Raw genomic sequence first — 14763 nt, forward strand, 5'->3', positions numbered from 1 at the left:
AGGCTGGCTATTGGGCCCTGGGCACTTTGACATTTCTCCTTAAAGGCAGGGCATTCATGATTCTGAAAAGCAGTGTCACAGTGGTAGCTTATCTAAGCCAACAAATGGGCACTAGCAGCTCCTGGGCCTTGTGGGAAGCATGTTGAATGCTGCAATAGACAGTGTTTTTGTTCTGACAATGTCAGCGCCCTACACTCCTGTGATTGAGAACTGAGAAGGGACTACCTGAGCCATCAGTGCCAGTCGAGGCTCCCTATAAATGAAAATAGGGGCAGCTAAATCACAAGCCACTATTCTACTGCGCCAGGTCCTTGGGACTTCAAGGAGTGTCTCATTGATGCCCTGACAGTTTTGTGTCCATTATATTTAGTCTACCCCCCTCTCTGACTGATTCCTTGGAATGTTATTGCATGCCTTGATTGGCCCAGACAGTCCTTGTATGTATATCTGCTCATACTCTCGATCAGTTTGCCCTTGGTTCCTCTCTCTTTTATAACATAATTTGGCAGTTGTGAAATCCCTCTTTCTGTGTTTGTCAGACAGTAGAGTTTGGAACTTCTTACTGGTTTGATGAGCAGAATGGAGTGTTTATATCTTGTTTGATTAATTTTCTCCAGAGGGGCCTGAGTTCTCTCTTGATGCAGATTTATCACCTCTCAGTGTTTCTGCTGTAGCTGGTTCCAGATGTTAGTGTTTTTACATGGACAGGGCTATATTTGACCACTATTCCGTTCTCCTTTTTGTTTTGGTATTACAGAACTGAGTTCTAAAGGTCCGGCAGGGAGGTCCTTTTGAGCCCTTTTATTTTGTTCCTTTGTGTTTTTTTGCATGAAAGAACAATTTTATGTCTGCTTGTGTTTCAGCTAGGTGGGTGTTTTAGGCAGCAACTCATACCTGCTTTCCCATGAGTACAAGGTGTTTTTTTGATTGGTTCCTTTATCCCACATATGGCCTTGTCTGTGGACATATCTGTCCAGGACTTGTTATGTAAAATAAATAATCTATGTCTCCACTACTGTTCCTGTACAATAGGTAATTTATATTAAATCATTGATGTGTTGTCAATACTACATTGTCAAACACTTATTTCCAAGGTATATTTTGCCTGCTCAGCCCAGGCCTATTACTTTCAATTGAACTTATATATATTTTACTTTTCTTAGTAAGTGATCATTTTAGTCAATGATTACACATGAAGAAAATTGGTTGTGTGTCAGGCCAAGATGATTATTGCTATAAATATATTTCTACACTTTTCCCACCACTCTTATGCCTCACGCTAGTACACCCCCCTTCCCCCAGATAACCTCTCCCCATCAATTTATTAATCTTTTTGGCCTCCTTCCACCTGCCTTCCCCTCCATGCTTCTATGCTATGGCAAAAATGACTGCCAACATTGTGTGGTCAAAAAGCAGAAATTCCACTATTGCAATCTTTTCAAATAGGCTCTTAAGTCTAGACAGTAGTGTCGTGCTCTGAACCAGGGTTATATGGACCCATTCGCACTCAGAGATAGGCTGATTTGTAATTACAGCAAAATCTTGCAGTCTAATGTGTGATGAATATATTACCCAGAAAAATATAGAAGTTAAGGAAATTGGGTCCATGGGAACCAGGTTTTGAGGAAGGAAATAGAAACGTTCCTCAGAATGCTGGTCATATGTTCCAGCTTGGAAATGTAACGGAACAATTTCCTAAGGGCCTCAAGGGTTGATAGATTGGTTCTTCTAGGAACTCTCTTTCAAACAGGTGGCCGCACTCAATATGTGTCTGGCGTGCTAAATAAGGTGTTTCGGGAGGTTGGGAAACGAGGGCACATTTATTGCTGAAGTGCTGTATTTACTTTTATAGAACATTTAGACATTCACCTTTTTCATGGTGTATATATCATCATCCCCAGCAGCTATTTATATAGCGCCACTAATTCCGCAGCGCTCTACAGAGAACTCTCTCACATCAGTCTCTGCCCCATTGGAGCTTACAGTCTAAATTATAATAAACATATAATCATATAAACCCACTTCCTTACTTTTAATGTTCGGCTGCTCACATTGCCAGGTATTACTGTAAGGAATCACAGAGATTCCATCTTCAGCATTGGAGAGATGGGTCTCTGTAGACACATCATGCTGAATTGAATCTCCCCTAATGAGTTTTTTTTACTTTGTAACTCATTGTGTGTGATCTGCAAACTGTAATGTATATAGATAGTTACCTAAGAATATGGTGTGTCTCATTGATTAGTTATGTTGCTCATAAACTGGTTTTATATTTCTCAAGGCAGAAAGCCAGAAAAGTCAAGTATATAGTCAGTGATTCTGAAGAGGAGGAGGAGTGGCTTCCACGAAAAGTAAAAGGTGACTAAGATATAGAAACACCCTAGCTGATGATACTTCTAGCAAGTGTCCTCACCCACCGATTTACTAAATAACAATATTTTCAACATGCATAGTTGCAAAGAAAAGATAAATCTGTTTATATATTGAATAGCGATAAATAATCTTCTTGTCTATGGACTTATTGTACAGAGACAGCAAATACATTAGAGTATCCATCACCCTACACACAGAGGCTGCCATTTTATGGCTGAACTAATTTGAATATCACTAATGTATAGTCCTGTTTAGCTTTGTAGGCATGTTGATGTTACTTTTGCACCCTAGTAATCATACGTTTGCAATTTCATGAGCTAGGACTGCAGTCTTTGATAACAGATTAATTCACTTTTACTAGTCATAGTAATGTATTTTATTGAAATTTGAAAGTTGCTGAAAATTTATGTTGACTGTTGTCTTGTTTAGTGTCTCCTGCATGCAGTCTGGTCGATGATGATCATTTCGCTATGGCTCTTTCTGGTACATCTGGTGGGAAGAAAAAAGCTAAGAAAAAAGGCATTGGTTTGTATTTTACTACTTTATTTGGAACGGTAGCAATTGGTGTATGCTTTAAGTTGAAACCAATGATATTTGTGCAAATCATTTCACTTTTAATTCTTCAGTATAATGACTAAACGGATGTTGATGGCAGAAAAATAATCCGTTTTCCATTGAATCTGCTAATAGTGCCTTAATTTTATTTATCAACAAAATATATCTTATTCCGGCACTGAAATGACTGCTCAGACACGGTACCAACGCTGGGGATCTGCACCCCAAAAATACAAGTTAATATAACAGCCAAGGTGTGCGATGGTATAACCGGGTCTGCCACAAAAACACTCATGCACAAAGTATACAATTATAAAGGTATTTATTAAAACATCTTAAAAACCACAAAAGATATATACACATTAGACCCACATGTGTGCCAATATCAGTGCCAAATTCCAACTTATAGCAAAGTAGGTGCACCTACATGCTATACAAATAATATATATATATACCAGTCCAGCAACTTGCAAAACCGCTCTTCTTCTTTGATTTTTTTCTCTGAGGAAATCTCCTGTGTGGGGATGAAACGCGTCAGCTGAGCAGCAATATTTTTACAATATTCCCACAATATTCTGTGTGCCTTAATAGTAGTGCTATTACTGCCAGTGCATCATTTACAGTAACCGCCCGCTTTCATACACTGTTTGGAGAGTCCCGTAGGAGACGGGACGCACCTATATGACGTCGGTTGTGCGCGGGACCATGCGCTAGTGTTTGGAGACTGTGTGGAGAGGACAGGAACGATATACGGAGCTCCGTTCAACATCTTACATCCATAAGAGGAGAACCATTCTTGGTTTTAGAAGAATTATCAAGGTACTGGTCTTATGTTACATCGCCAGGAACTGGTAAGAGACTTTTGTTACCTTTGACACTTTTCCATTGGAGTTCCATCAGTAAACACGGAGTTTATCCTCCCCAATTACATCATTCACAGCTCCACACCACTACCCTTAACAACAAGGGAACGATATGATTCAGAGGTCTATCCCCTAATTTTGATATCAAAGAAGAAGAGCGGTTTTGCAAGTTGCTGGACTGGTATATATATTATTTGTATAGTATGTAGGTGCACCTACTTTGCTATAAGTTTGAATTTGGCACTGATATTGGCACACATGTGGGTCTAATGTGTATATATCTTTTGTGGTTTTTAAGATGTTTTAATAAATACCTTTATAATTGTATACTTTGTGCATGAGTGTTTTTGTGGCAGACCCGGTTATACCATCGCACACCTTGGCTGTTAAATTTTATTTATGTTTAATTATTTTTAGGTCTTTTTATTTTGCTTTAGATTTTCATTTATTTTTATGGTATACAAGAGGGCTGGTGCTAGTTAAAGTCCTAACAATATCTTTGTGTTTGTATCATGCATTTTTTAAATGCTTAACTGTATGACTTCCCACAACGTCTTTTGGGAAACTTGCATGGAGCTATCACTCTTTCTGTAAAGAAGCACTTTCTTTTGTTACCTCTCAATTGGCGGACATCCTATTTTTCTAAAAACTCTGTTCTAGAAGCAGTTTATTGACCATAACAATATGCATACGTTTTTAGGGCCTAACAGCTTAGGTCAAAGCTTTATTTGATCCCTGTCTTCACTGTATTTTCATTTCCTTTTGTAGCAGCGCACTTTTTTCTAATTGTTCATTTTACTTATTTTGTTCACCTCTCTTAACACTTAGCTTTGTTGCTTCCTGGTACCTTCTCTTAAAGCCATAGGTTGTAGTCTTGGTCAGTCACTTCATATGGATATTACTTGTTACACTGTTCCAGTTAATGGGCTATAGGCTGTAAAATATCTCCTGCCAATTATACCCCCCACAGGCATAGCTATGAACACTGTTCAGGTTATTGGGCTTGCTACTTGAACTTTTATGTTGTGGAAAAAAATATGTACGATAGTAGTAGAACTAGTCAGCTGCTCAGTCAATAGCATCACATAGGCTGAATGAGAAAGCTTCATGCTATTTCTCTGAATCTGTTGATGTGAACAGATCTCTTCTGACAAAATTAAAAACCTGTTCCAAAGAGGTGAGAAAAATAGATTTCTCTTTCCTACCACTGGGGGATACTGTGAGACATTGGGGTATAGTAGGTGGGACTAGAAGTTTAGGCACTTAGACTTGTTTTCCCCTCCCCTACTATGCCCTCCTCTCCTGTAGACCCAGTTTTTCTTAAGTGCCTATGAGATAGGTCACGTTAGTATAGGCTCCTGTCTATACTTGTATTACTGTTAGGGTTTTCAGTTATTTTATTTTCATTTCCCTCTGGATCTTAGGTTCAATCCCTGCGCTGTACATAGAGGGGTAAATAGCCTGACTGCGCTGCGACTCTGGGTCCCTGCGAAGGTAAGAAGAAGCTGGTCTCACTTACCTGTACCATTTGCCGGCAGTCCTTCTCTAGTAACAAGCAGCGGAGTCTACATTTCTCTTCTCTTTGCCATTAGGGCTTTAGGTTCCCTACTTAGGATCGGTCAATAAATCGTGGGCACAGAGCTGTAGATGCGCAGAAGGGAGTCTGCAGCGCCCTCCCCTTGCGACGAATGGACCGGCAAGTCCTTCCCTCCCTAGACAGCGAGCAGCGGGGCACAGAGTAAGGATTGCTCTCCTCAGGAGGCGATTCGCTTACTCCTAAGTGCCACACACTACCTGGGCAATTATAATATAGATGTGCTGGCGATTCACACCGACTGCCTTACAAAGTCATTGGTGATCCATGTAGGCAGCCATTTTTAGGGAGGACTGAAGGAAGGACAGCCTCTCTACTTCCTGGCGCGAAAGTGGCCATCTTTGAATGCTGGAACACGGAGATCATAGAGCTGCACGCTGCTCCTCTGCTCTCCCTCTCCTCAGCTGGTATTGTTGAATTCTAATTGTAATATTTAGAGACTTGTCATACATTTTTTAGGCTGTTTACACAATCAGCGCTATTAATTCAGTGCCTTGGGTTTGGTGTTTTGTCAAAGTTTTACCTGGGTTAGAAACTTGGAACAATCTTTCTGATTTGTAGTCAGAATCTAGCTCTCAGACTTGGCTAAATTTTGGGACAATATTTTCTGTTTATATTGTATTTCATCTGTACACATTTTAAAGATGTCTTGAGAAGGGGATGTCCAAAAGCAAGGGATCCTCTGGTATGTCTGCACTGCATTATACATGTGCAAAATGTAATGCCGAAGTATCTGTTGAACAGCCTAACCAGGATGCTCGCTGCACGGCTAGCGAGGCTGAGACTCAGAAGTCGACGCACCCCAGCTCAGGGTACAGCAGTTATGGATTAACCGCCCTTGGCTAGGCCACTAACGACAAGCCCGCAGCGTGACAGTCTTCCCCCAGGGAATTCTGTGGTGTGGGCACGTCTTCGTTTCCAAAGCCAGTGGGGGACCTCCACCACAGACGTTTGGACACAAGGAATTGTGTGCCCGGGGCTATAACATAGCCCCAGCCCAGTTCCGACAACGGAGGTTCTTTTACCACGGCTACACTCCAGGGCAGAGCACTTCAGGAGGCAATCCAGAATTTGCTAGCAGCCAGGGTGATTGTTCCCGTTCCAATCCAGGACAGAGGTCAGGGGATTTACTTCAGCCTTTTTCTGGTGACAAAACAGGACAGATCTCTACGTCCAATTTTAAATCTGCAGTCTATACAAGCAGATAAAACTCGGACATTCCAGATGGAGTACCTTCGGACTGTCATCGCCAGAATGGAACAAGGAGAGTTGCTGGCCTCCATAGACATCAAGGAAGGCTACCTACATGTCGCAATATGGAAGGGACACCATTGTCTCCTTCGCTTCGCAGTAGGGAACTCCCACTTTTAGTTCAAGGCCCTTCCTTTTGGCCTAGTGACCGCCCCCCAAGATTATGGCGATCATGGCGAGGCTTCTGCATCAGAAGGGAGTCATGTTGGTTCCTTATCTGGGCGAACTTCTTCTGAAGGCACTGTCGGCGTCGCTTTTATCTGATCACATCCAGATCACAATGCAGTTTCTGGAAGCACACGGGTGGGTCCTAAATTTACCCAAGTCATCTCTCATTCCGCAACAGCGTATGCGGTTCCTGGGTCTCCTGTTCGATACAGTGACTCTGAGTATACTTTCCGGAGAACAAGATCCTCGCCTTCTTGCGAAAGACCAAGACCCTTTTAAGACTGAAACAAGTCTCTCTCCTCAGTTGCATGAAGCTCCTGAGGATATTGGTGTCAGTGTTCGAAGCAGTGCCGTTCGCACAGTTCCACTCTCTCCCACTTCAACAGGAGATCCTTCAGAAATGGTCAGGTTGTCATGTGCATTTAGACAGATGGATCATCTGCCTGTCAAATCCCACTCGCCTTTCCCTCACCTGGTGGCTGGCCAAACAAAATCTGGAAAAGGGTCAGTCCTTCCGAGCCTGGACATGGACCTTAGTCACGACAGACGCAAGTCTGTTAGGCTGGGGGGGGGGGGGGCTGGTGACAGGGTTCCGGAGATTCCAGGGACTCTGGTCCCCGAAGGAGGCCACTCTCCCAATCAACGTCCTAGAACTCCTGTCATGAATTCCTGTCAGGGAAGCCTCTTCAAATTCAGTCTGACAGTGCCACGGCCGTGGCGTATCTAAATCACCAGGGGGGAACCTGCAGTGTAGGCGCCATGCAGGAGACAGCCAGGATCATGGTATGGACGGAGCGCCACGGTCCCAATATATCAGCCATTTACATTCCGGGTGTGGACAACTGGGAAGCAGACTTCCTCAGCAGGCAGAGGGTTCACAAAGGCAAATGATCTCTCCACAAACAGGTCTTTACTCTCCTATTGGAGCGCTGGGGCATGCCGAAGAACGATCTCATGGAATCCAGGCTAAATTATCCGCTTCCCCGATACTGCTCAAAGTCTCGGGACCCTCAAGCTGAGTTCGTAGATGCCATGGCACTTTCAGTTAGTGTACCTGTTCCCGCCGATACCAATGCATTCGCGGGTGCTAAAATTAAAAAGAGAACGGGTGCCTGCAATTCTGGTAGCCCCTTATTGGCCACGCAGGGCATGGTTTTCAGACATTCTGAAACTGGCGGCAGCACCCCCCTTTTATCTGCCAGTGCAACCAGATCTTCTCGCCCAGGGCCCTCCTCTCTGCCACTCTTTAGATTGTCTAGCTTTGACGGCGTGGCTGTTGAAACCCTACTTCTCAAGGCTAGGGGTTTTTCACAAGAGGTCATTGGTACCCTAATTAGGGCAAGGAAAGCGTCCTCTGCCATATATCATCGAGTCTGGAAGGCATACATCCTTTGGTGTGTGTCTCGCAGGCTTCACACATCCAGGTTTAGCTCCACTCAGCTACTGGTTTTTCTGCAGGCGGGCCTCGATGAGGGGCTCCGTCTGGGGTCCCTCAAGGTGCAGGTCTCTGCGCTGTCCATCTATTTTCAACGCAAACTAGCGACATTCAGGGATGTTCAGACTTTCTTTCAGGGGGTTCTCATGTGCAGCCTCCTTCATTCACCAAGTGGAGCCGTGGGATCTCAATTTGGTGCTCAGCGCACTTACCCATACTCCATTTGAACCGCTGGAGTCAGTTAATTTTACGCCATCTCACTTGGAAGACTGTGTTCCTGCTGGCTATCTCGTCAGCTCATAGAGTTTACAAATTGGCAGCGCTCTGCTCTAATTCTCCCTTCTTAATTTTTCACGAGGATAGAGCTGTCCTTCGAACAAAGCCTTCTTTTGTTCCGAAAATGGTATCTAGGTTTGACTTAAATCAGGAGATTGTGGTCCCGGCTTTCCGCCCGTCGTCCTCGGCTTCTAATGACTAGTTTCTGGATATGGTTCGGTCTCTCCGGTGCTATGTTGATCGCACAGCCTCTGTCCTCAAGACAAAGGATCTTTTTGTTCATTATGATGCACAGAAGCTGGGTTGGCCTGCTTCAGTCTTTTGGCCGCTGGATAAGGTCCACTATTTCGCTGGCTTATGTCCAAGCGTCACAACCTGTCCCAGTATCCTTTTAAAGGCTCATTCTACCAGAGCTGTTGGTGCATGTTGGGCAGCCCGCCATGGAGCTTCGGCGGAGCATCTATGCAGAGCGGCAACCTGATCATTTGTCCACACCTTTGCGAAATTCTACAAGTTACAGGGCTTTGCATCAGCGCATGCAAGTTTTGGACGCAGAGTGCTGCGCGCAGCCGTTCCAGAGCATTCCCTCCCTTAAAAACAGCTTTGGTGTGTCCCCCAATAGTAGGAAAGAGAAAAGAAGATTTTCACTCGCTGTAAAATCTATTGCTCTTACTCCATTGGGGACACTTGCTTTGTAAATAGTTCTGTTGTGTGAATTATATAAAATAAAATGTAATTTTTTTGCGACGCTCTTCCTTATACGCTTGGTTAGACAAAACTGAGACTACAGGAGAGGAGGGGCATAGTAGGGGAGGGAAAAACATGTCTTAGTGCCTAAACTCCTAGTCCCACCATGTCTCGCAATGTCCCCCAATGGAGTAAGAGAAATCGATTTTTACGGAGAGTAAAAATCTTTTTATACCATTAGTAATGGGCTGTATTGTATACATGCGCTTAGGAACATATTTAACTTTTGAAGAACATTTTTAATGATCTGTCACCTAGATACGATTACACTTTGAACAAATCTCTGAGTAGCCAACACATAACTCAATATATTATATTTCTCAGTCATCCAATCTGGGGGACACTGCTACCTTGGGGTTTTAGGAGGGGCATTTGGAGTTGGCACTTAAATAGTTAACCAACTGCTGCTGACTCCTCCCCTCTGCAACCCCTGCCAGCCTCCGTTTCATTTAAGTGCCGAAGGAGTTGGGCTTTGTTAAGAGGCAAACAGGGAGGCCTCTCTGCCGATAAATGTCCTTGAATCTTGAATTGAAGGCAATCATCCTGGTCCTTCAGGGGGAGCAGTCTCTGCTCAGGGGAATGCAGACTCGAATCCAGTCAGACAATGCCACGTCGGCCTACGTAATCCGCCTGGACGAAACAAGAAGTGCGTGCAGGGACTATGCCAGTGGGGAACCAAATCTTGTCTTGGGCAGAAAGGTTTGTTCCAGCCTTGTCAGCGGTGTTCATACCGGGGTTGGACAATCGGAAGGCGAATTATTTGAGCAGGCATGCAATCCTACCTCGGGTCTTTCAGGATCTAGTCAACAGATGGGGCCTCACCGACATAGACTTGATGGCTTCTCGTCACAATTGCTGTGTTCCAAGGTTTTGTGCAAGGTCCAGGGATCACTTGGCGACGGCAGTGGATGTAATGACCATGCATTGGAAATTTCAACTGGGTTACTTGTTTCCACCTATTCCCATGATTCAGCGACTTCTTCGACGGGTGGCTCTGGGAGGCCATCCGGTGATTCTGGTGGCGCAAACTGGCCCAGGAGGGTTTGGTACGCCAACATGCTTCTGCTCGCGGACGGTCCGGGTTGGCCTCTTCCTTTCAGGCCTGGTTTACTGCAACAGGGACCCTTTCATCATCCTCATTTTCTTCGGTTAGCTTTAATGGCATGGCTGTTGAGGCCGGCATTTGACAGAAGAAGTGTTCTTGTCTGGTGTCGTGCAGACATTGATGAAGGCCAGGAAACCATCTTCGGCACAAATTTATCTCAGGCTGTGGCTGGCTTATTTGAAATGGTGTTTGGCTCATTCTTGCCAGTCTTCTTTCCGTTTGTCTCGTTTTATTAGAGTTTTTCCAGGATGGTCTGGGTATTGGGCTCCGTCTTGGTTCGCTCAGGGTCCAGGTCTCTGCGTTATCTGTGTTTTTCCAGCATCGGCTGGCTATTCTGCCAGAAGTTCAGACCGTCTTCCAGGGGGTGTTGTGCATTCAGCCTCCTTACGTTCCACCAATAGCGCTCTAAGATCTCAATTTGGTCCTGGGTGTTCTCCAAAAACCTCCTTTCAAACCTCTGCGTTTGGCTGAACTCAGATTTGTCACTTGGAAGGTAGTATTCCTGTTGGCTATCGGGTCAGCACGCAGGGTGTCAGAACTCTGAGCCTTATCATGTAGGACTCCCTACCTGATTTTTCATGAAGACAGGGCGGTCTTGAGGACGGTACCTTCTTTTCTGCCGAAGGTAGTGTCTGGTTTCCACATGAATAAAGATATAGTGGTTCCTGCTTTTCGTGAGGGTTCATTGTTGGATGTGATGCAGGCTTTATGCTCTTATGTGGATAGGATCTCTGCTTATCGCAAGACGGACTCTCTTCTTGTTTTGTATGACTCTCATAAAAGGGGTTGGCCGGCATCCAAGCAAACCATTGCCCGTTGGATTACATCTACGATTCGACAGGCTTATGTGAGTTCTAGCAGGCCGGTGCCAGAGAGGCTCACAGTTCACTCCACACTTTCGGTGGGGGTGTCCTGGGCTGCTCATCATGGTGACTTGGCGGATCAGCTGTGCAAGGCTGCTACTTGGTCCTCTGTTGACATCTTTACCAAATTTTACCAATTTACTATTTTCGCTGCTTCGGATGCTTACTTTGGCCGCAGTGTTTTGCGTGCAGGGGCTCCAGAGCAAACTCTCCCTTACAGGCTACTTTAGAAGGTTCCCATGGTAGCAGTGTCCCCCAGATTGGATGACTGAGAAAAGAAGATTTGGGTACTTACGTCAAATCTTTTTCTGAATCCATCTGGGGGACACTGCGTTCCCTCCGTCTTGCTCTTCTGCTGGACGTTGTTGTTTGGTTCCTTCCTTGGGGCTTTTGTATTATACTGAGGCTGGCAGGCATTGCAGAGGGGAGGAGTCAGCAGCAGTTGGTTAACTATTTAAGTGTCAACTCTCAGTACCTCTCCTACAACCCCATGGTAGCAGTGTCCCCCAGATGGATTCGGAGAAAGAGATTTGACGTGCGTACCAAAATCTTCTTTTATGGTGTGTTAAACTATAATTTCTTTTAAATGTTCTGTTTTGCATGCCAACATAAAGCTAGGTGTATTCTCGGCAGGTATATTCATGAGTAGTGAGGAGTTAAAATTCCATGAACTGTCAGGAGCATGTTCACTGCTCCTAAGAAACTTTAGGACATCCTTACTGTAGCCTTCCAGCACATTTTCTTTGAATGCTGACGTGTTCACAGTAACTGTCCACAGCAATACCTAATTTTAAATATTATTTAAGGCATTTATGAAACGGATAGAGGGAAGGGTTTTATATCTTGATTTTTCTCAAGAAGGGTATGTGTGTAAGTTTGTCTGTACTACTGTTGTACTATCTTTCAAAACTACATGACAGGGTACACTTTAAAACCGCGAACATCCAATCCCATTAAGGAGCTCCACCATGTTTTGTCTTCCTAGACTCCCCTTTCTACACCCTCCTTTAGCCGCTTCATTCCTGTTGCACTGGCTTCTGACTGTTTCATGCTTGCAGCTAAAGTGCTTTTTGAGTAACCGGTCTGTTTCAGTTTAAAAGTGTTTAGAGACCTTTATGAAAATTGGTGCCCAGGAAATAATGGCTCTTCAGTTTTCATAAATGTCCCTCATGGAGTCAGTATAGGTTAGAAAAGCGAAGCATTCAAATGTGCATACTTGGCCATTTATTGGGTTCTTACTTGATATGGATGAAAGAGAAATTATTTATTTTGATGTGACTTTTTTTTTTTTTTTTAACCAAAAACATCTGATTGTGGCATGGCACAGCATATTTTGATTGTTGTTTTTGTAATTATTCCTTACATCCGTGTCAGCAAGTGACCTTCAGATGCCTCACGTGGCCCATCCGAACAGGAGGGCTGCATTGGAATATCCTGACCTCCTCTTAATGATTCATGCAATCTATGTAGAAGACTAATCTCAATTAATGATTGGATTGTGATATCTTCTCATCAACAGAAATAGCCATTGGTTAACCTAGAATTGGGTTGTGTAAACAACTGCTGTTCTAATCTTGTAATTGAATAAGTAGTTATGTATTTGTTGTGAAAACTCCATGATCCCTGAAATCCAATTAATCTTGGATTGAAAAATGTAAACTTATTAAATATATGTTTCTTCTCCAGGTAAAACTGCAATAGAGAGTGTGTCAAAATCTGATCCAGGCGAACATCCAAGAACAACTCTGATCATATGTCCACTGTCTGTCCTGAGCAACTGGATTGTACGTAGGATTCTTGTTGACAAATTATCTATGCTGAATGTGCAACAACTCGTAAAAAAAACACCTAGATATCTTTCGACCTTTGCATTTTAAGAATAAATGAGCAGTTACAGTTCCTTTTGCAATATGACTGCCATGATATAAAAATAAATAGGAATCTGTAAAAGACTACCTGTCTTTTCATAAATTTCCACATTCAATAAACATATGTAATATTTACTTTGTGATGAGGCTGTGTAGTTTCTTGTAAAGTCACATTTTTAAACTACGTGGGAAGTTGGCCATTCCCTAAAAAAAAACCTTAAGATTCTCCCCATCCCTGTATCTGTCATCAGCGCCCATCAACTTTCATTTTGTTTGGTGCCCTGATGAGGAAGGTGGGATGCAGGGTCCTTTCCCTGAAATCTAAAAATAAAACTACAAAGAAGAATAAAACAGCAGAATAGGCAGTTATGCCTATACTGTGCTTTCGCTGGTCACCATAACCTGACAATCGTAGCAAGAGGGATCCTTCATCACTACCTTCAAAATGGATTTTATCCTGACCACTGCTGACAGGAGGAGCGTGTGTCAGCTGTATGCTTCTTCAGCTCAGTGGGATGCTTCACTTCTTGGACTTTAAAGTGGATAACAAATAATGTTGACCATTAAATTTAGCAGCTGTGTCCATGTTCTGGCCTTCTATTGTTGCTTAAGCGACCAGCCTGTGCTCCTATTGGTAAGGTCATGTGATTTGGAACACCAATTGTGGAATCCAGGTCACCCTGAGAGTCCTGCAAAATTGGAGGAACCTCCACGAATGGACGGTCCAGTTGCGAGGCTAGCTAAAGTCATTACCATCCCTCTTTCCAACGCAGGTTGAGAGCCTTCTTAAGTCAAATTTTGTGGTGGCCGGTGCCTCCTTGCGGCCCACTTTGGCGTGGGTTAACAAAGCTGTAGAATGCTGGTCAGAACAGCTGTCTTAGGGTTTGTTGGCCAGGAGACAGTCTTCTGAACTACTTGCCTTGATAAAACCGATTCGGAGAGCTACAGATTTCTTTGGGAGAGGCGGCCCTGGATGATGGGCTGGGGCACGGGTCTCTGCCTCTGCAGTCTCTGCTCATCAGACTCTCTGGCAGAGAAGATAGTCTTACAATGGCACAATACCCTAAACACCACTTGGGAAACTATTTTTCTCTTGGCCATCTTGTCCACTTAAAGAGCTTCAGACCTTGCATCATTATCATGCAAGTCTTCTCTTCTTATTTTTCTCAAGGATAGGGTAGTCCCTACCCTGATCATCTGTCGGTCTTCAGAGCACAAAGTCTCTCTTTGTTCTCTAAATGTAGTCTGTGCTTTGCATATGTATGTGAGTAGGACTCAAGATGTGCACAAGACGGTAGATTTGGTAATCCTCTATGATGCACACAATAGGAGCTGGCCAGCCTCTAGGGTGTCTCTTGCTCGGTGGATTACGCCTATTCTCTATATTCTACTCTATACCCCCATATCCTCTGTGTCACCCAATAGACTAAGATAAACGGATTTTAAGTGTAAAAATCCTATTTTCCAAATTGCTGAAAAGTGCTACCAACCCTGTGCTGGGTGCAGCAGTTTTAAGAATCCTACAGATAAATGTCTGAAGGACCTCATCGGGGCCATATTTACCATTTGCCAGTTCAGCCTTTCCACCAGTTTTCTGCCTTTGTCACTAAAGTGATGGACATTTGGTTGTCCTAACTCATAGAACAGGACTTGTAGGGTAAAACT

At 43.8% G+C, this 14763-nt stretch overlaps 1 protein-coding gene across 2 annotated transcripts in view; it reads left to right on the forward strand.

The window, feature by feature from the left end:
• Positions 1-14763, forward strand: part of HLTF (helicase like transcription factor) — a 110659-nt gene that overhangs the window by 50390 nt on the left and 45506 nt on the right. For both annotated transcript variants that reach the window (XR_012689573.1, XM_075201898.1), the window contains exons 11-13: positions 2282-2358; positions 2803-2898; positions 12917-13014. Coding sequence is in view for 1 of the 2 variants with exons in the window: in XM_075201898.1 (XP_075057999.1) it covers positions 2282-2358; positions 2803-2898; positions 12917-13014 (271 nt within the window). In the remaining variant the exon portion in view is untranslated. The remainder of the gene's footprint in view (positions 1-2281; positions 2359-2802; positions 2899-12916; positions 13015-14763) is intronic.

Source organism: Mixophyes fleayi, chromosome 3 (assembly GCF_038048845.1).
Source record: "Mixophyes fleayi isolate aMixFle1 chromosome 3, aMixFle1.hap1, whole genome shotgun sequence".
Lineage (NCBI taxonomy): Eukaryota > Metazoa > Chordata > Amphibia > Anura > Limnodynastidae > Mixophyes > Mixophyes fleayi.